The sequence below is a fragment of the Mytilus trossulus genome, chromosome 6 (genome assembly GCF_036588685.1).
Source record: "Mytilus trossulus isolate FHL-02 chromosome 6, PNRI_Mtr1.1.1.hap1, whole genome shotgun sequence".
Lineage (NCBI taxonomy): Eukaryota > Metazoa > Mollusca > Bivalvia > Mytilida > Mytilidae > Mytilus > Mytilus trossulus.
Window position 1 is genome coordinate 38,020,175 of NC_086378.1, and position 23,189 is coordinate 38,043,363.

Sequence of the window (23,189 nt, forward strand, 5' to 3'; positions counted from 1 at the left end):
GAAGTAGACAATGGCCGATATTGAATATGATGTTTAATTATAAATTGGTAGGCAACACAATAGTGCTGCTCATGTGATGCCATTCGAGATAACTTGATTTGTTCCGAAACGAAAATGATAAGCTACGAGCTTTCAAACAATTTTGCCTTAACCAGAACAAATAGTGTCGGAAATTAAAAGGTAATTATTTCAGCACATACTTTAAGATATCACTAATGGTTTTCAACAAACAAATCAATGCATTTTTTTCTAGTGTCATTGTGCCTAACACTTCAATATAATCAAAGTCACTCGAACGTATTTAACTGCTAAAAGCCAAGCGACTTCTGCAAATGATCCCAAAATTCCAAACTGTCACGCAGGCGCAATATTCCAAACTGTAATACCATAGAATCAAAATATTAACCAAAACGTTCACTTTTAAAACATTCGGATGATTGAATTACGACACAAACAGCGGATATTAATTCCGATCGATATTGGATAAATGCACATGGTACTTCGGATATTGAGAGTCATTTAAAGAGATTCATCATTGGATGCTTGACGGAACTATTTAGTGATTTCAGTCTCCACGTTTATATTTAAAAACAATATCGCATATGACTTTGTAGAAAAAAATCTTTAATATAACAGGTAAGTCAGTCATGAATGTTGTTATTGTATATTTTTACCTTTTTTTAATTCTAAAAAGATCTTCAAAACGCTATGAAAACTTCCTGCTCTCTGTAAAAAAATATACTTTTCATGCTCTTTATTAAAATATTGTGTCAAAAAATGCTGCAGTTATCGTGAATTAATTTTAAAACATATGGCATATGATAATTTCCTTTTGCGGTGGAGTTATGAAATAGAAAATTTTAGCTTTTAAAGGAAAAAATGTTTTTTGACAGTATCGATGAATTCCAAACTGATTTCATTTTGTTATTATGGAAATAGTTTTTGTCAGTTTTACCTTGAATATGTTTAACATTGATGTCCAATTTTTGACGGGTACTTGGTGATAGGTATTAACTGATTTTTTTTTGTTTCAGTAATTGTGTGTTACAATTTACGTAAAGTTAGAAATGAAATTTATTCCGTGAGTTAAAAAGTAAATATATATGTATAGTTCACAGGTGATGAAACATTTTCTAATGTTAGTTATCTTTGCACTTTTTCAAATGTTTCATATGATGTATATGCAATTCAAATTCAAATCGCTTTATTCCTAAACAAAGGGCCCATAATATATTTCTTTTTTTCTAAAAAAAAAAAGTTATTGTGTTCAGCATTGTCATTACAAGATGGCCATAAACATCCAAGCAAAGCATTGGAAATCTTTCAAGAACTGAAGCAGAACAAACCATCGTCCTTTATCACTTTTCTAGCTTTTAAACAAAAATGAAGTTAGGAGAGATTTATCTTCTTTTTCTTTACTACAAGAGCATTTTAGCAGAATGTCGAACAGAGACCGCCAGACCTTCCACCGGAAGGAAGAAATGTTTAATACATCTATAACAAGAAAATGACTACTTGTGGTTCTGTGCTGATTGGAGTTAATGGAAAATCGCGGACCGCTTTAACTATGTATACTTAATTCAATATCGTCAGGAATTATACGCTGCCTTGATGTTCAATATGCAGTTATCTAATTAAATGTACATCGGAAAAGGGAATTGGAATAGGTTGGTCGAACGTTTCATTAATGTGTACAATTTAACGGTTAAACATGACATTTTATCATTAAATAGATGTGTAGCTGACTTCAGAGAGATCCAGGCTGCCGTCTCGGAACGGCCTTTGGTCGATTGCGAGTTTAAATGAAGTTTTAGTTGATAAAATTTGCATGGTTCCTCAGTATCATGATATGGATTTTTGATTGAGAAACACTTTGAAAACCAATCTCACAATTTAATTGAAATTGAAAATTCGCAATGTCGATGGGGTAACATAAAGGTGGTTAAAGAAATTCAAACTTGCACACAGACCCAAGATTATATACTCATCATCACATCATATTAATAGACATAAATAGTATCCTTATACACTTAAATTCGTTAATAAGCTTTATATAGCGAAATTTAAACAAATTCTTCAAATCTCACTATATTTGTATTCATATAATAACGACAATTCAGACTATAAGAGACTGACAATAAGAGTAACACATCTGCTTAAACTGTAGTAAATGTGCTTACTTTCTTTTCACCTCAAAAGTTTTTCAAAATTCGACAGGATTGCTAAAATGGTAAAACAAATCATAAATATTGCTTAAAAATGCAATTTGAAATGGAAATAGAAGTGTCTCCAAATAATTATGTTAAAATCATGCAATGCCTTCATCTTTCAATTCTTAGAATAAGGTATTATATATACAAGAATAAAATGAACAACTGTGAAAAAGATGCAACTAAATGGGGTTTTTTTTATAATTCAGCCAATTAAATGCTTGTCTGGCAAAACAGGTAATGCAGTTATTTCAATGTATGAAAAACAAGTTCTTGGTCTGCAAAAACTGTTGAAATGTTTTGGATTTGTTTAGATTTCTAATGGACAATTCAAAATTTAAATTGAAAATATTTCAAACCACGTTTAAATGTTGCCCTACACTTTCTACAGACACCTGCGCGTCTCTTATGTCAACTCGATTGTATTTCATAAAAGATATACCTTTGAAATAAAATCATAAAACGATTTCCGTTAAACGAAATGATTTAGTTAGCAATCGAATGCAGATAAAACATTAACACTACAAGGCCATGCAGCCAAGGTTTTAAAATAAGCAATATAATTTTAAAGGAGTTGATACAAATGGTATCATAAAACACACAAATAAAACAGTGCGTTTGTATGACTATTAAATCGTTTTTATAATTTTTATGATATGGTCAAATAAACAAAACAAATAATAGTTTAAGTTCAATTGAAACATGCCAGTTTATATCTAAGATATAGTCATGAATATTTATCCTACTTTTACGACAAGAGAAGGTTGTTGTAATTATGGTCTCCATCTTTGTATGGAAATATTTTTTACATGTTTCTCATTGAAAACTAAATAAAAGAATTGCGCCACCTACGTGTAGTATATATGAAGACGTATGAACATGCAAAAGCTTGTGTTTTCAGGGTTGTATAAGTGCATGTTTATCAATGTGTGCGGCGCTTGTGAGATCCGTTGTGTTTTAATCTGTCAGTCTTTTCATTTGGGTTTTCGATTTTTACGGTTTTTAATACATTTGGTTTGGTACTTTTTTATAAGATAAAGTTGTAAGCTTTGAACATTTCATGCCCTTACTTGTTCAATAGAAAACAAATAAATAAAACGAATACTAAGTTAAATTTTAGACATAACACATGCCAGTTTATATACGTGTATAAGATTGTATTGTACTGAGTTCTATATAGTGTTGTTGTTAAATACCTGAAAATGTTCCAAAATTACAGCGTTATGAGAAAAATCAAATGTAGAAAACCAACAACAAAAAATGAACAAGATCGAAGTTTGACTTGACACTGAGTTTTGATCGGACTCCTTTGTATCTTCAGTATTATTCTGCTCACGTCTTTTCAAACCTTTAACAGACCCCAAATACTGTGTAAAAAAAAGTTTGACCTGCCGCTTAACCTTTTAGATATTTAGTATTACCAAGTACATTCATGTCAAAATTGTTATTCCACAAAAAATAAACATAATAAACGAACTTCGAATCCAACGAATCCGCATTTAAAATGTAATTGATTTTTTTTTCTCTTTGACATATTGACTAATAGACTCTTTTATATTTCATAGAACAGGAAATCGTTTACATTGGTTTTAATTTCCACTATTATGACACATAAAAATAGCAGGACTTCCTCATTTATGCATCAAGCTTTATATTAATATGAACGACAAAACGGTTCGTGTCGAAGAAAAATCGCCTCTAGAAAAACTTATTCACAACATATCTTTTCAGATGCAAATAAAGCCTTTGAAAATATAAAATTTCCAGTTTATTGTAACAAGAAACCGAATGACAAATAGGATTTTTGATCAGCTTAGAAATTGACTACCATGCAGAAGAATTAGGCGAGTAAAACTCATCCAATAAAAATAAGGCTGTGAAATTAAATTCATCAAAAACGCATCCTTGGCTTGTAATTGAAATTAATGTAAAATCAGTTGAATCTTCTAGGCTATAATCCAATTATTGTAATGTTTACAAAATATGATGAATTGTAGCAGTAGTGGATTTCAGTGTAAGGTACTGCAATAGAATAACATGCAGATACATATCTTCACTAGCAAAGCAAGGGTTATAATCAAGTCCCTGTTACTTTCCAGATGGGGACTGGATCGTTACCCTTAGCTAGCAAAGATGGCAAATACCATAGTGTTAAATTTCTGTATATGTTCTCGTATAGTCTTATTGTGTTGAAAACTTCCAAGGAAGAGGCGGATTTAGAGGGGGACCCGTCCCCCCTTTTTCTGTTAAAAATTTGGTTGATTATATGGGAAATCACTGAAGCATGACTAGGGCGGGCCCCTCTTATGCAGTCAGTGGGCCCCCACTTATGAAAATTTCTAGATCCACCACTGCAAGGTACACGAGGAGCACATTTATTTTAGAATGATGAATAAAGGGGAACTTGGACCATATTTACTTCTTTTAACAACACAAAGTAAACCCTCCAGAGGCTAACATGTAATAAATGTCTTTTGTCTTCGAAAATGTATGTCATGTCTTTCGTCAATGCACGGTTCAGTATATAAAACCCTGCGGTTTGTCAGTTTGAATATTCAGTCTTGTTCAGGATATAAAACATATCAGACTGTAATAAGATAGTTTTACAGTCAGTAACAGAAAGAACTAGTATTGTGTTTCTATATGAAAAGTTTAAGGTACATTTTTCCAGAAGTGTTAAAATTCCTCACAACACAATGTCATGCAGTTGTAATATTTTTGAAAAGATTGAAATTTAGTTTTTCCACAACATTTCATCTCATCTTCAGCATAAGGTTCTAATAATCTCGTGTAAAGGATGACACAAAAGGCACCATTCAGAGATGTTTACCTATTTATTATAAGGAAGACGATGGACCCCACTGATGACAATGTCTTACCTTCTGGATCACCCATTGTTATACCTCCGTTCTTTTTGGTAGGGATGATCATAAAATAAGGAGATATATGGAATGATTTTGAATGAGACAACTATCATCCACATTTCGAATGAACTGCATGTTGCTGTTATATGTTTCTGTGCAATGTTTTATCGACTGCGGTTCGGTACCTCGTCATTTTTCCTTTGGCTATGATGTTGTATATCTTTTTAGCTTTTTACATCGATACTATTTGTTTTTTTTCTCACCTTTTCATTTTTTTTGGTTCACAACCTTAACTTGATGGTATTTCCAAAATAAGTCATCTGAAGTGGTTGGTCACATCAGATATTTTCGTTATAATTTGTTTGGCATTGGCTGTTGTTACTCTATCAATGAAGATCGCGAACCTATTTGGATGGAACATGCGGTTAAGGCAAATCAGAACAGTGAGTGAGTGTCTCTACTTTAGATTCTTTTATATGATAGCGTTGGAAACAGATAGAAATAGTTCTGGTCTGAACAATGCCAGACAGTGGAAGAACATTTATAGATATCACTTAAAAACGATTTGTCAAATTGATTTTGTCGATGGACATATCATTTCCTTGTGTCTTTTCGTAAGCATTCTTAACAGTTAATTTGAACATTAAATGATGCAAGAAAAATGCATCTGTTATCTTTGGAAAATGAGAATATGTATTGTTTTGGAATCTTTGGGTTTTAATGGCAGATCTTTGATAGTCTCAGTGTTTATAAATGAGGTTTTAAGACTCGTGTCGATTAAGTTAGCCCAAGACTGATAAAATTACCGTTGACCCCTGTGTCTGTGCATCTTAGCTTTCAAATAAGTCAAAGACTGGTAAAATGACCTATGACTCGTGTTTGCATCTTGGCTTTATACTGTGCCAAAGACTAGGTATAATGACCATTGACTCCTTCGCTCATCTTGGCTTTACACTAAGCGAAAGACTGATATAATGGCCATTGACTCCTACGTGTATCTTGGCTCTTCACTTTTTCGAAGACAGCTACTGAAATGACCGTTGACTGTAGTGTGCATCTTAGCTTTGAACTTAATCTAAGAAGGGCAGAATTGCGAAAAACAGAAGCACAACGGTAAGAAAGACAGTGAATGTGCAATCAACGTCGTAACAAGATTTTCAAACAGAAAACAAAATCACGAATTTCTCACTACAACAGACAGAGATATTCAATTTATCACTGTGGCATTCTTCACTTGTAATTGATCTAATTGAAATTGATGCGAAATTAGTAGGATCTTCAAAGCTTTAATAGAATTACAGAAAATTTCTTCAAACCATTAACGTTAAGCGTAAGCAATTTCAATTTATGATTATGAGTTAGGACCATAAAATTGATAATCTTTGAAACATGAAGAAAAGGGGATGCTTAATCTCATGGAAACTCGATCAGATTGACATTGTAAACAATACTTATGGTGGGAGATTCCTGTTTTCGAGGTATTGCATGATAATAAATTTTAATTGACGTGAAATGGCTTCTTGATTAAATCTTACTGAGGCAAGTTCTAGTATTTCCATGGTAATCGGTAACTGCATGTTCACTGTCTCTTTTTTTAATAATACATATTTCATGATGATATTTTTGCCACTATTTTTACCTATCCTATTACCAGTATATTCGGTAGTTACAGAGAACCAATGAGAACAACCATCAATATAGAGAAGTTGCTTCATTCTAGTACTAAACAAGAATGTGTCCAGTAACTCTGGAATTCCGAAATTCCCCCCAAAATGTACTGTGATTCCTCATTTTTACTGCTCAGTTATGAAATGTGCCCTATCTATGCACAGGTCTCATTTTGCTTCTGTAATACATATCAAGAGACTAAAAAAATACATGCTATCAATCTTTCTGTCGTTCATAGGTTCAACTGCACACGTCAGTTCTCATAACAACATAAGATTTGGTATAGGAAAACAAATGAAAACGATGTTGTTCAGTTTCGAAATTGACATGTTGTCACCGAGTTGCGTCGTTGTACTGTACTTAAGATTAAAAAAAAAAAAAAAAGTTACAACAAATTAGTCATCTATTCGTGAAATGGATATACTCAAGATACAAGATTAATTTAACATAAAAAAAATTTCGGTTGATTTAACATACTTAAATTGCTATCGTTTCTGCCAATTGTATTAAAATTTAAAGAACCCTACAGTTTAGTTCGAACATAATAGATAACTTTTTGTTTATCTTACCTTATTTTGATTTGCTTTACTAGATTTTTTTATCAGTAAATGGGCAATCATTTCTAAGGAGCGGGTCAATAAATTTTTAATTAAAGCTATAACTTGAATTTCCAACGTATTTTTGCAGATAAAAAGCAGCTTAGATTTAAGCCTTTTCCAGTATAGGAAATATATAACATCTTGTCATTTTTATCGGAGATAACGTTCCGTGTACCCTGATTGAAAAAGTTTTGTAAGTCTTTTCATATCAGGTCTTTGCATTTCTATGGCTTATCTTGTCTTTTTGTTCCTTAATTAAATCCGGTGGCTGACAAAAAGGCTAGCACTCTAGACACGACAAGGTAGCCTTTTACAGCTTTATAACATCCACAATATGTTTTAATTTTGAATGAACACAATTTAACCGCCATTACGCACGCCATCACTATGTAATTAATTAATGGAGCGAGAGACCGACTCGTATTTTAAGATTTTCTTAGTAATGAGTTCATTATGGAGTTATACGGAAAGCGGTTTTCCTTAAGATAGTGTATTAGTAACGATTTACGTGACATCCCATCCATAACAAAGTCAATCTCGAAGACATGTTTGGTATAATTGGACATTTTACATTTAAAGATTCTTGATTTTTCTTCCTTAAAAAGAACAATTAGCTCATCAGTTTTAACGAACGTGTTGATTTAAATTCTCTCAAACGTAAAATGTGCGAAATTTTATAGATCGATCGATGCAACCTCCCTTAAAAAATATCAGAAAATCAGGGAATTAACTAGTATTAACTAGTTTACAACAAACTGTAATTGAAAACTCATCGAAATGAATCGAGCAGCTTCTGCAAGATTCAGTTTAAAAAATGAAGAAAAATTGAATCCACCGTTGACAGTTTGAAAATGACCCAACAAAATGTCTATACCAAAATAAAGAAGTGTTGTGTGATTACCAATAAGACAATTATACAGCAAAGACCAAATGATATGGGTGTTAATAGCTACAGATCACGGAACAATGAGCAAGACCTTTACAGTTGACCGAGGATAACTATATCATAAAATGTTCATTGGAATCGACATACCAACAACCCGCAATAAAACATGTACACGTTACAATTGCTTTGTAGAGAAAATGCATATATAGTTTGTCAAATTATATGCATTGAGTGTCTAAGTAAAGGTAAAATCTTTGGTTTGCTTGCTTGCTCGCTGAACATGTACAGTGAAGGTATTATTAGGTTAGGTATACTATCCTCCTCTAAGAGAAGACTAACCAATATATCTGCATGTCTGTATGACTAGACTACTCCAAAAGAAGTGCAGTATACATAACCTTATAATGACTTCAAGGTTCAGCTAACAAGTAAGCCGAGCTAGCCAAAGAAATTACCTTAACCTACTCACTCCATGCATTTTGCAGTAATTCGATATATTTGCAAGTTTCAATTATAAGGAGATTTTGTAGTGAATTTTGCCTAGAAGCATGTCAATGCCTAAAAGCATGTCAATTTTACATATATGCTCATTGGTTTGCCATGTTTGCATAATGATTATTCCGTAAACGACTTAAACACTCGTCATTATATATTTTCTATGCTATAAATGCAATGTGAATGTATTATTTTCTAACCCCGTGATGCGCGTTTGCCTTATTTTTCCTATATTTAAACGTATAATTCCAGGATAATGGCGTGATGAAAAGCACTTGAACTGTATCTTTCAATATTAGATAACTAGGTGCAGAGCAGGTTTAATCAGATCAAGAGATTGATTAAAATCTTCCATATTATGTCATTAAATACCGCTTGTAAATAATTAAACATAGTCTGTGTTGAGTTCAAAATTCCCCGAAAGTTTGATGATATTTGGCTGTGTAGACGCCTTGATTTTCAGGTACACAACAAAGAAGAAATTTTAACACAAATGAAGTCTGTAAATGCAACTATAGATAAATTTATGCCGAATGGCCTCTTTTTACGAACTTCATGTAGGATAATGCTATATATATATATATATGTTCGTTTGATGCTGTCGTTAGTTCATAGTTCACTGGTTTGGACAGAGAGCGAGAGAGGGCTATTAACTGGCTAACGTATTTGTATCAAGCTGTTTGTTATTTATTGCTGGTTCATTTTAGAAAGAAGTTAAGAGACGTGTTACCTTAGATTGATTTGGTTATCATTTAAGGTCTTATTTGGTCTTACAGTTTGTTCTTATACATCTAAAATTGGAAATGATTCCTTAATAATAGTACAAATTAATGATTTTAATGAACTACAAAATAATGATTAAAAAAATATATGCCATTATAGCACTAATAATAATAATAAAAAAAACCATAAGAAATATAACAGAATCAAAGAGCAGAATGCTCTGAGGGATACGATTGCCATAGTTTTCATTGACACATGTATAGCAGTTCTGCCAAATTTTCATTAAACAAATGCATGAGATTTGGCCAAAATTGAAAAGATCAAAGAGGAAAAAAATAGATCCAAGAATACTGTTGCAAAAAAAGCATGAACATGCGTGAGTCTCAAGCATTTTTGGCCGGTAACCCTGGTACAGGGTTGGATAGTATTATTCTCTAAACTAATTCAACTGCACATGCAAAATGTAACAATCTGAATAGTCACTCAACTTAAAGAATAGCCAATCCCCGTTACAAGTGTATGAGCCATGTACTTATTGTGTTTTATCGAATTATAGTTATCCTGTACCATTGTAAACTCGTACCACTAAAAAAAACCTTGTACCAATGCAAACTCGTACCATTGCTAACTCGTACCAACTTATTTAAATGCATTCAAATGGTGTTAAATGATGAATATACATGATTTACGTTACTTTCACCCAATACCTCTTAAGTCTGTAAAATGTATATAATTTGAAAGTACAATGACCAATTTGTAGCTTATGTTCCTTGTATATGGGATAGAAAATACTGTTGCAGATGTAGATAATTAAGGTATATACATGTACAGTTTCACCTGAAGAAAATTTTTCATGAATAATTAAATCTTAGCAGTTAGTCAAAATGATTGCCAAAATTATTTTTACTGTCTATAAATAAATGTAACAATGAAATTTAACTGATTCCTGTTAAGGGGGTCCGCATTTTCCCCACCAAAAAAGCACATGGCTTTTAACAATAATTTATTGTAAACATAGCATTCAATTTGTGATCATGGATTACAGCTTTAATTAACTTAAATTGGATATATACATATTCAACATGTTCAATTTTAATAAGGTACAGTTAAAGCAATGTTTTAACTTTCCTCTGGATTAAGTTCTACAGTGGCGGATCCAGAACTTTTCCTAAGGGGGAGCCCGCTGACTGACATAAGAGGGGCCCGCTCCAGTCATGCTTCAATGATTCCCTTTATAATCAACCAAATTTTTTCCACAAAAAAAGGGGGGAGCTGGATCCGCCTATGTTCTAGTTTGAAAGATCAGTTACTAAAAAGAGTAAAACATTAATGCTTTAAAACATTCTTTATTTTTGTCTAAGTTTTCATTTAACTCCTGAGTAAAATTCAAGTAATTCAACTTTATTTCTATTAAGTTTACAAACAGAAACCCATAAAACATCATATTTGTTATATATTTTTCTGAATGTTACGACTTCCCAGTAGTACAAAATAACTTTTTTGGTTCCAATGCCGTGGTACGAGTTAACTTGCTTCCGTATCTTATCACCGTAATTCTAGGAGGAACCCTAAACTGGACCCCTGTTGTGTTCACTTATCGCTACACTGACCTTCAATGCGAAGCTATATATAGAACGGCGGACCAGTTTAGGAGGAACCCCATTTCTTACTCTTTAATTATTGAAGTTCCTTTGGGTCAGAGGGCATGACTCCTTTCCGTACACACTCCTCTGTTTACATTGAGATCGTTCTTAATATAATACGACGTTTACCGGCATTAACGAGTTAATTCTTCTTGACGAATACTTCGAAAAGGGAGACAACTCGAAACGATAACATGGAAGATTCCATTTCTGCTGAAGGGGTGTTATAGGTAATTTTTACGATGAAACATTTATTTTAATTTAAATTATGCATGTGATTTAAAATTATGCAACAACAATAGCCCTCCATATGCAGACAGACATAGAAAGAATCCCATGAGTTTCAAATTAATCAATGAAGCGGGGAATCACTCAATCTGATACCCCTTGAAATTAGGAAAACTACACGCATGTGGGGTCTCACTAATTACCGACAAAAAGCGTCAAGAAGCGACAAGAAGAACAATAATAAGTGACAAAAAGCAACAAGAAGCTATTTAGCGACAAGAATACATTTTGTTATCACATACATTAAAATAATTTTTTAGGATTATATTGAAAGATGAAGAAATAAAAAAAAATTGATGAAGAGATTGTGTACTTTTTATTATCATATTGATAGATGTAGAAATTAAACATGTGTTAAAGCAAAGGAAATGTAAACGCTATAAAATGAAAATAAAAACAAAGATTTGTCACCTTCCTTTTGAAGGATTTAATAAAACAAAAACATGAAATATTATTTCCTTCCTAACTGTACAATTAATTTTCCTGATAGGACCAACATTAGCTGTGGCTTCACTCTAAGGTAATACACAATTAAGAGCAACAAATGAGATTAACTAGGTGCGTGTCCTTTGTTTTATTGCAACAATAACATCCATTAACACCTTCATCAATTACACGCACCAGAATATACAATTATTGTACCGAATAGTGAACACCTGTTGAAAACTCAAGATTGTCATCAGATTCCTTTAATCTTCAATCTATATGCATAAACATGATAAATATCGTTAAATGAGACAATACACTAAATAAAATGATGAAAAATATTCACATTTTAATTATGTTTTCCTCTTGTTTGATTTCAGTTCTTAATTTGTATTTCACAATTTGTGTATGTATTTTCTGGACAATTATGCACAAATAATGCATTTTGCAAGTTAATTATATACATGTATTGTACAAAAATGGTTTTAAAAACAAACCAGATGCTTCGCAGGGCGTAGCTTTATACGACCGCAGAGGTTGAACCCTGAACGGTTGGGGCAAGTATGGACACAACACTCAAGCTGGATTCAGCTCTAAATTTGGATTGTGATTAAATAGTTGACACAGCATAGGTTTCTGACACAGAATGAATGTGTTCTAATGAACTTAAAATTTTTGTTTTCTCTTAGAGCAATTCACTATGCTGTTCAATATTAATCCTCTCAAAAAATGTTTGAAGAAATTTTCTTTTTATTTATGAAATTTCAAATGAGAAAAATTGAACCCAATATTTTAATCACATCCCCCTTTCCCTTATTCCAAAACTAATCTCAATTAAAATATTCTAATGGAGTTTGCAACAATAACTACTCATTTAAATACATCATAAAATATTAAGATGTAAAAAAACTGCTTGTTAACACTGAATGGTAAAGATTATTTAAATTTACCAGTTGGTAGTAAAAAGTGAATATACATTGTATATTGTATATAACAAAGATTTAAGTTGATTCTGGACAAAGAAAGATAACTCCAATTAAAAAGAATTCTTGCAATAAGATATTTCTTGCTTACTATTTTGGACAAAGAAAGATAACTCTAATTAAAAAAAAAATTGCTATTTCACAATATTGTGAAATAAGATATTTCTTGCCATTGCACAATACTGTGCAATTGAAAAGACTTGCTATTGCACAATACTTAATATAATAATTTTAGATCCTGATTTGGACCAACTTGAAAACTGGGCCCATAATAAAAAATCTAAGTACATGTTTAGATTCAGCATATCAAAGAGGCCCAAGAATTTAATTTTTGTTAAAATCAAACTTAGTTTAATTTTGGACCCTTTGGACCTTAATGTAGGCCAATTTGAAAACGGGACCAAAAATGAAGAATCTACATACACAGTTAGATTTGGCATATCAAAGAACCCCATTTATTCAATTTTTGATGAAATCAAAAAAGTTTAATTTTGGACCCAGATTTGGACCAACTTGAAAACTGGGCCAATAATCAAGAATCTAAGTACATTTTTAGATTCAACATATCAAAGAACCCAACCGATTCATTTTTTGTCAAAATCAAACTAAGTTTAATTTTGGACCCTTTGGACCTTAATGTAGACCATTTTGAAAACATGACCAAAAGTTAAGAATCTACATACACAGTTAGATTCGGCATATCAAAGAACCCCAATTGTTCAATTTTGATGAAATCAAACAAAGTTTAATTTTGGACCCTTTGGGCCCCTTTTTCCTAAACTGTTGGGACCAAAACTCCCAAAATCAATACCAACCTTCCTTTTATGGTCATTAACCTTGTGTTTAAATTTCATAGATTTCTATTTACTTATACTAACGTTATGGTGCGAAAACCAAGAAAAATGCTTATTTGGGTCCCTTTTTGGCCCCTAATTCCTAAACTGTTGGGACCTAAACTCCCAAAATCAATACCAATCTTCCTTTTGTGGTCATACACATTATGTTTTAATTTCATTGATTTCTATTTACTTAAACTAAAGTTATTGTGCGAAAACAAAGAATAATGCTTATTTGGGCCCTTTTTTGGCCCCTAATTCTTAAACTGTTGAAACCAAAACTCCCAAAATCAATCCCAACCTTTATTTTGTGGTCATCAACCTTGTGTCAAAATTTCATAGATTTCTATTTACTTAAACTAAAGTTATAGTGCGAAAACCAAGAAAATGCTTATTTGGGCCCTTTTTGGCCCCTAATTCCTAAAATGTTGGGACCAAAACTCCCAAAATCAATACCAACCTTCCTTTTATGGTCATAAACCTTGTGTTAAAATTTCATAGATTTCTATTCGCTTTTACTAAAGTTAGAGTGCGAAAACTAAAAGTATTCGGACGACGACGACGACGACGACGACGACGACAACGACGACGCAGACGACGACGCCAACGTGATAGCAATATACGACGAAATTTTTTTCAAAATTTGCGGTCGTATAATAAAAAGACAAAATATATTATTGTTCTAAAACACAAGTAAAAGTAATACCATAAAACAACAGGGTAAAGGTAATACTTCCTGTGATACCTTATAAAATATCATGTAAATAAATGTAGCAACTGAATTAGATTTACAAGTTTCATTTTTTCCCCTATCAAAATTAACTTTCCTGTCGTTGAAATTGTTTTCTTTTGCATATTTTTTTAATATTTATTTCGAATAAGTAATATAAATAAAAAATGTTTTCTTGTCGCTAAATAGTTTCATGTTGCTAATATTATTCTTCTTGTCGCTTCTTGACGCTTTTTGTCTCTACAATTCTTTTTGTCTCTAATTAGTGAGACCACGCATGGACATTAATACATAAACAAACCGCGACTTGCGATTTGGAACAAGAACGTTTATTAAATGATATGATGAATGGTTCTCCATTTCTTTATGAGAGTACAGTATCAAATATCAGTTTCATAACGGTAAAATATAGAAATACTCCACTTCAGTTCTTGTGACAGAAATAGAATTATCGATCGGCTTTCAGAGAACTCTCGCAAGTTATCAAAATTTGGGAATTCCCTCTGACGTGTTTCTAAATTTATAAAAACACTAAATATAAATACTGTTTGATTCTGATTTTCCGTATTGTTAAAAACACGCATATAAGTCAAGGAAAATATCACACATGAAGATTATGAGTAAAACATTACAGGAAAGTTGTTTATGATCAATTGTTTTGCTTGTTTTTACCTTTTAAAGCAAGACAATCATAAGAATCTGAGATGTTGCTGAATGTTTAGAATAAAACGAATGACGTGAGGGAGTGTATCATAGGGTCAATGGTAAAAGTCTACAGATTGCTTGACAGCAATCGTATCCCAAAAATAAAGACTACGTTTAAAATCGAAGAGGTTTCAGTCATGCATTTGAAGGCTCCATTGCGAATATCACTCACCCATCAATGCGAAGGTATATACCAGGGCATAGAAATGCGTCTTAGACTAAGAGCTATATAACTCCATGACAAAAGGCTGTGTGCTGTATAAATCCACAACCATTACCGTTCGTTGACATAAAGAGGTTAAAATCGTTGCTATTTTGACACGGTGGAAGGTGTCACGCTATCAAAATTTCGCTGCTTACATTTTCCCCTATCCAACATGGTATCATTTTCATATGGTTGTCCGAAGACCCACTTTGAAGAGACTATCTTTTGTAAGATATATTAAACGTATTTTTGTCCTCAATATGCATGAAATATTTTCGACTGAACGTCAAGAAAAAAATCATATATAGGCCAATCAAAAAAAAAAAAAAATCAATCAATGATCAATCAATAATTTTATAAAATATGTTTAGTAGATACTTCAAAAACTTCAATCTAAATTACTTTAATGATAATGCACCGAATTGATGTTCTACAACATGAATAATAAAACAAATGGTCTGATCCTTTTTCGAGATAATCCTTATCTGCTTCATCTTCGTCGCAAATTACAAAAAAATAATGTTGTGCACATGCAGGTACAGATTAATAATTCATTATTCTTTCACTCAGCTTCAATATAGCATATCTATGTACGCAGACGTTTAAAATATTCTACCTATAGTTTTTGTTAAAAATCGATGGTGGGGAACGAATAAGATTTTTTTATTAGAAATTTAACAAATTCCTATTGATTTTTATTGAATTTTAGGGTATTTAGCAGAAGGTTTCTATGACATAACCACATGCCACGGTGACAGGTCCTATCGCCTCTATAATTCTGTCAATACCCTTTTCTCTAAAACATTTGAAACTTATGATTTCCTGTTGCTAATAAAACATTGATAAAAATAATTACATCTTTTTTTAATGAATAATCGCTTCAGTGCTTGAAGCAAATGAAATTGATTTAGTTTTTAGAAATAATGCAATAACGGGAAATGAATTACTTTTAACACGTATGACATTAGAATATCTTCTTTTTGATCTGAAGTGAACTCGAATTTATTAGAGACTCCACTGTGCAGATACTTATCATTGTAATTACTTAATAGACCATTAAACAATCGCTTTGATTTCTGTTTTCACTAGATACATATTCAAACTCTCGACTTGAAAATTTTGAAAATAATTAGATCACACAAAGAAAAATAAGCTGATAGTGGAGGCTAGGATTTGCCAAAACAATCAAATAACAATTCATGAATACAATACCTATCACAGTGCCTAGCTTTCGTGGATATTGTAGCCCTACTTTCGTAAAACTGAAAATGTACCACGCCGTATTATATGACCGCGCCATAGTTTCCTTTGTACCACTGATAAGTTTTGTGTCTCCTTTAATTCATCAATATAAATCAAAATAATCTACACTGACATTGTTTTTTTATAAATTGTTCTACCCCTCGTTTGGTTGTATATTTTTTTGACAACAATCATATGAGGATCCAGGAAGAATACTCTAATCTAGGAGATTTATGTTTTTGAAGTTATTCTGTTGCTTTTGGTAATTGAGGTGAAAATAGTGAAACGAACATATTTCCCTATTGTTCCTCAATTACGTCAAACTACTAAATTTTTCAAGTTTATATTTTTTTTTTCTTTTTAAAATTCATAATAGAAAACTTTTAAAAAACAAACGAACACACCCGCCCACCATATCAATAACCTCCCCTTTCTACCAATCTTGTCAAAAGAGGTACGAATATTGCTATGAAGATGAAAAATCAATCATTTTTTTAGTTTTTGTACCCATAATTTCTATTTTATGCAAAAAGTCAAGAATATGAGACTATTGTATATGAAGATGCATACGTGCTTAGCAATGTATATCAATTTGGCTTAAAAAGTAGAGATACCAGATTACCTTGTTTTCCTATAAAAAAAAAAAACTTCATGCAGACGACACACAGGCACTTGTTTCTATCCTAGTCCAAATAATTATGACGTCTTGAAAGGCTATTATAATTTTTTTCTTTGATGCCTGACTTCGATGTAAGGCGTCAAAGAAAAAACATTATAATAGCCTTTCAAGACGTCATAATTATTTGGACTATTTCTATCCATACGTTATATGGATAGTCGACCTTCGTATGGATAGAAACAAGTGCCTGTGAGACGACATACAAACATCAAAAATAGCAACAGCAGCAGACAAGACATGACAGATAGAAAAGAAAACATACATTTGCCATATAAAAGAAATAGATTACTGCAAATTTCAATTTTACACTTCTATTCATTCTGTAAATTAAATTCTAAAGAGGTCATTTTTTCCCCCAAATGTATCATGTTATTTTACAACAAATATATATAAAAAAAACAAACGTGCAATGCCTTTTATAACTGCCAGTGGGCTGAATCATGAATGCAAGTTAAAAAATGCATATTTTTGGTCTGTCTTGTGTTTGACTTTAAACTTTCAGTCCCTTCACAAAGGGAAACTGGTTTCATGAGCAGTTCCCTGGAACAAAAAGTTTTGAGCTGCTGAAATTTCAAAAGAAAAGCAGTTTTGTACTAAATCTATATTAAAACAATATGTTGATAAGTAATAAAATAACAGGATAGACCATTACCAACACTTTTTTTATCTTTTTCAGGTGATAATATTATATGAAGAATGGTGTTGAAGATGGCAGTTTACAAATGCTTGATCATAGGATGCATTGTACATGTTATACATGCTCAGAGCTGTACACAAAAAGTTTTGTAAGTGTAATTAATTGAAACATACATTTTAATTATTTTTGTTTCAGTATACTTTAACATAAACTTTAAAATGAAACATTTTGTAACAACAATTGTAATACCGGTACATTACAATTTCAAAAATTTTCAAAAGCAAATCTGCTCTTTTCAGATTTGTTGAAAATACACATATATATATTTTATGTACAAGTTGCAAGTTTGTACAAATTATAATTACAATTAATCATATAGTGAGGGGGTAGGACCTTTATCAGGACTCCAGGATCGACTGTTTTTTAAGCTCAGGATTTCAGGATTGACCTTTCTGGGATCAGGGAATTTTTTTTTTTGAATTTCTGGAAATGAGGATACCTAAATGGTTTTAATTCTAATTTTGTTTTTCTCCTTATACCATATTCATATACATAAAAAGTCTTAAATGATTTTTGTATAATGCTCAACATAAGACTGTATCACGTAGTTGTGAAAATCTGACAGAAATGTGCGAAACAATAGACTGTGTGCTTTCATCATCCATTTGTGTTGAGCAGTTCATAAAACACTGATAATGTGTACAAAAAATCTGTACAAACTATAATTTGTACAACATTACAACTTGTAAATAACATATATATATATAAAAAGAAGATGTGGTATGATTGCTTATGAAAAAACTCTACAAGAGACCAAAATAACACAGAAATTAACTAAATAGGTCAACGTATGGCCTTCAACAATGAGAAAAGCCCATACTGCATAGTCAGCTATTAAAGGCCCCAAATTGACAATGTAAAACAATTCAAAAGAGAAAACTAGAGGCCTTATTATATATATTTGTTTGGCAGATATGTCAAAATCACATAGGGTTATTGAAAAAAAATTGGCAATTCTTGTCCAAACAAAACCCATATTTGTCAGACTCTTGTCAGACATGTCAGGTGATCATATTTTGAGACCTCTGAGGACAAGACATGTAGTTGAAGAAATAGACACGAATTGTACATAAAAAAATAGATACAAAATGTACTTTAATATCTACTTGACCCAAAATGTACATTGAAAGATAGAGCTAAAACATCAGAAAAATGATAATACACAGATAACGGTTGCCCCATCAAAAGATTGGCACTTAAAGTCAGAAAATGTTCATATTTAGATACTGTTAGCCGTATTTACTGCATCAGTGATGCTGAATTTGAGTTTAATCTGTATTAGGTTAACTCTAATGAAAATACAGTCAAATGACAGGAAATTTCTGTTCTGGATACTTGTCCTTTTTACAGAAATGAACATTAATAATCCAATGTTAATTAAAACCAGAGTCAAGCAGGGAAATTGAGGAATTGGTATTTACATCTTTCAATAATTGAGAACTCTGGAGATTTGTGTATTCCTTTATTAATTTCTAAGGATTAAAAGATTTTTCCTACCTGTAACCAGGTGTTGTTGGAAGGATTCATTAGTGTTTGGAAAATTGAGATGTTTTTTATGGTAATCAATTTTCAATAAACCCTCTTCAAATTAATCTTGGTATAATAAAAGTATTGAAATAGGATATTTAGTCTGTTCTATTGATTTGTACAGAATGTTTTAAAAGCTTTGGAATCATGGTTAATATCAGTCACTGTTTAAACAATTTGAACGTCAAGCTTTGAAAGAGAAAGCATGCACTGGCATCATTACATGCTTTGGTGATGGTTGAATTTTTCGACTCAATTTAATTAAGTTTTCCTGTGGGAAATAACATTACATGATAAATAAAATTCCTTACTCTCTTTGGACCACAAATTAAAATATGAATAATATCTTCGATGAAGTTCAATTAATGCATTTTAGCATATCAATTAATCATAATTTTATAATCTAGATACTTTGAATAATTTGTAACATGTTTTTTAATTATACATTCAGGATGCATTTTAATTTTGGGTGTTTTCAGATTCAAAGGTCTTAATTAAATATTGGGAAAATTTCTAATACATTTTATTTATTGATTTGTATAATTTTCGTTTGATTCTTGTTTTAAGCTTGATATCAGATATGGTTGTATTTAACTTGAAATATGTGAGTTTATTAATTAAATTGCAAAATTGCTTTTTAGTCAGAAAATCTAAAGTTAAGAGAGGAAATACCTAATTCTAAAACTTTAAAAAGAAAAATTAATTTAATATTACAATTTTATTTGTTTATTTGTGATTTTACCAAAAGATAAACCCTCACCATTAAAATTAAATACCTTTTTTTTACTCGATTTTTACAAAGTCCAATAAAATTTATCAGGTATTTGGTGATATCAGATCAATGATTTGGAAATATGCAGATCATTTTATGCATGTTTCTGATATTGTCTCTCAATTTTGATCAATGATTTTGATGGATTGTTGTTTAATTAAAGTCTTGGGTCAAATTAAATGCATATTCAGGACAACCATTTAAATGAGTTCGCATTGTACTTAAACAACATGCTTTTCAGATTTTAAACAAGCTAGTTCACAAGGTATAAGTCTGCATAGATCATGTAAAAATATGCATGTCACTCTTCCCAGACAAATGGTTCTGACTCCAGTCTTTGCTCTTACTTCTAAATCCTGCATCCTTGGGAGATTGAACCTCTTTGTTTCTAAAAAAGAAATCACTTATCCATAAACTTTGCAATGAGTTTTGGCATGTTACTACAAATCTCCCACAGCATTACTTATATCTTCAAAAATGCATTAAAATTTTGCAAAGGAACGTAGCTGTTTTGGTGTTTTGCAATAGAATTATAATATTGAGGACAGGCCGATTTTCTTCATAGACAGCCAGGGAATTTATATTTTCAAGAACTCTGTCCTCTCTAATATTTATTAAACTTAAAATAATGAAACATGTAATAATAATTCTTTATTTTCAATGTCCATCAGAAGTTATGTTTTGTTTTGTATAAAACTGTTCATGATTTGCTATAAAAAAAAGTCTAAAACGTTTTTATCTAGCTGTTTTATTAGGCAAAATGAGTATCCTTTTTTGTTTATGGAATGTCTTCATGAAAAACATTTTGATCTTCAAGCCCAAAAACCAGTCTATCATATTTATTTAAAATTCAAATGGCTTGCAAGGCTTCAATTCAGGAAATGTTTACCAGTCTGAAAACATTATGACTGGCCTAGGCTGAAGGACTTAAGGTAAATCATAAAGGCAACAGCAAAAGTTCCATTCTTTCAAGGAATTCTCTGTTTGAAAGTGTCACTATCTTTTATAGATATTTATCACATTAAATTTACAGGGTTGAAGAAGGTACTGGACGGCACAAGAAAGTTACCATGGTCAGAAAGATACCAGCAAAATGTTCTAATTGGGATAAAGCATGGGTTTGGATAACTGGAATGGACTGTGGAACAAAATATGTGTAAGAAATATTTCCATTAATTTATGATTCTAGGTTTAGTGCTTAGAGCTTATACATGTACCTTGAACAAATAGATGGGAGGATTGGACAATACATTATATAACTTTATTTGGATAATTTAGGTGAAAGCAAATAATTTCTGTTACAATTTAAATTAAAAAATGGGGATGGTGAGGTATTATAAAATATGTTGTCCAATTCCCTCATATATTTTTTCCTGGAATTGTCTGTACTTCAAACACTGTCTTAATGCAAAGTTCTTTGAGAAATAGATATATGGAAATTTTTGAACAAGTAGTTTTTAATATATATGGAAAGTTTAGAAATGTTTAATTTACACAATTAATAGATTTCAGTTATTTTAAAATCATAAATCAGCAAATATAAATATCTTGTATGCCTTTAGGTATTGAAGACATTTGAATTCTAACTTTGGAATAATAATTCCTAAAATACTACCAGACCTTGAAAAAGAATCTAAACACTAAGTTAAACTTTATCTAAAGGGCAAAAGAAAAATAGTTAATGTATGAATATTTAATAAAGTTTCAGAAGATTATGATTTCATCTTTGGGGGTCATAAAGTCAGTATTATATGTTTATATATATATGTCATTAAATTTGACAATACAGATTCAAATTTTTGGGATATATTTTTTATAATCAAGTGGTGCATTTTCTATTTCAATGTACCAATATTGTATGCATGTTTGTCGGATTTATTGTGAATTGATTCATTTTCTTGGATCCTTATTTTTGTGGATTATGGAATAATTGTATATTCATAGATTTATTTTTTTGTTTAAACAAATTCTGAATAAAATGCTCCCCCCCCCCCCCACACACAAAAAATAAATAAAATAAATAATAATAAAGTTAGTACCCCTGAATCCATTGTAAGTCATATGGTTTTCATTACAAAGTACTTTCAATTGCCATAAATGAAAAAGACAGCAAAGTTTAAGAATTGCTTCACTTTGAAATATAATGTAAACTTCAAAGTTGGTTTGTTATGAAACTTGGTGATACTTATATAAATGTATAATGTTAGAAATTCAAACATGGAAACGAAATACCAAAAGATGATTAAAAGAGGCAATATTCTAAGTTGTGGGTCCTAAAATTTATATTAAACCTTCACTCTAATATTAATGTGTCAAAAATGTCTTTTTGGTGCCATAAATTGAACAGATTTAAATAAATCCTTTATTCCGAAGTCATGGAACCATTGACAGTTTAATTGACTTTTATGCAATTCGAGAGAAAAGCAGAAAATTGAATCCTTTTGTTCATTTAAATGGGTTTTAGCATTTTACGCCTGTTTTTGCAAAAGAGCAAATGGAATGCTTATTTTTCTCATTCCAATTAAGCTTGATGGCCATGATATCAGTTGACTATTTGTGTTGGTAAAATGAAGTGCGGTTATTGTTTGCATGAATAGGCTGACAATCTTCTGTCGTACAGATATTCTAATACCATGTACTATCTGGGAATCATTTATCAGGGATGCTCAATCTAAAGTCTCATCAAAATGTCAACGATAAAACAAATAAGTCTCATCAGAGACAAAAGATAAGCTGGAAATGCAAATATTTAGTTGGAGAATAAAAAATACAACATCTCGCTCTTAAGGAATGACAGTGATATCACAATTTTATGTTTATTCAAGCATTATCTAAACTCTACAATGTCTATGACCAATTTTCACTGCCTTAGTAATGGCAGTGTATTTCGGAAAGAAAATCAATTCTCGGAATAAATAGTCAAACAATTTCCAAACTGGTTCTCTAGAGATAAAAGTTGCTGTAATGGAAAGGATATCTGGATTACATAGTCTCCCAATGGAAAGCTTTTA

General features: G+C 31.3%; 1 protein-coding gene across 2 annotated transcripts in view; it reads left to right on the forward strand.

Annotated features, from left to right (window-relative positions):
• Window positions 1-391: 391 nt before the first annotated feature.
• The window catches only part of LOC134721289 (uncharacterized), a 37,905-nt gene continuing 15,107 nt past the window's right edge, over window positions 392-23,189 (forward strand). Inside the window, exons 1-3 of one of the 2 annotated variants that reach the window (XM_063584171.1) lie at window positions 392-636; window positions 17,859-17,967; window positions 21,212-21,334. In XM_063584171.1, coding sequence (XP_063440241.1) covers window positions 17,879-17,967; window positions 21,212-21,334 — 212 coding nt within the window. In that variant the 5' untranslated portion in view covers window positions 392-636; window positions 17,859-17,878. Of the gene's footprint in view, window positions 637-16,971; window positions 17,086-17,858; window positions 17,968-21,211; window positions 21,335-23,189 lie in introns of those variants that run through there. The other variant, XM_063584170.1, reaches the window with a different exon arrangement.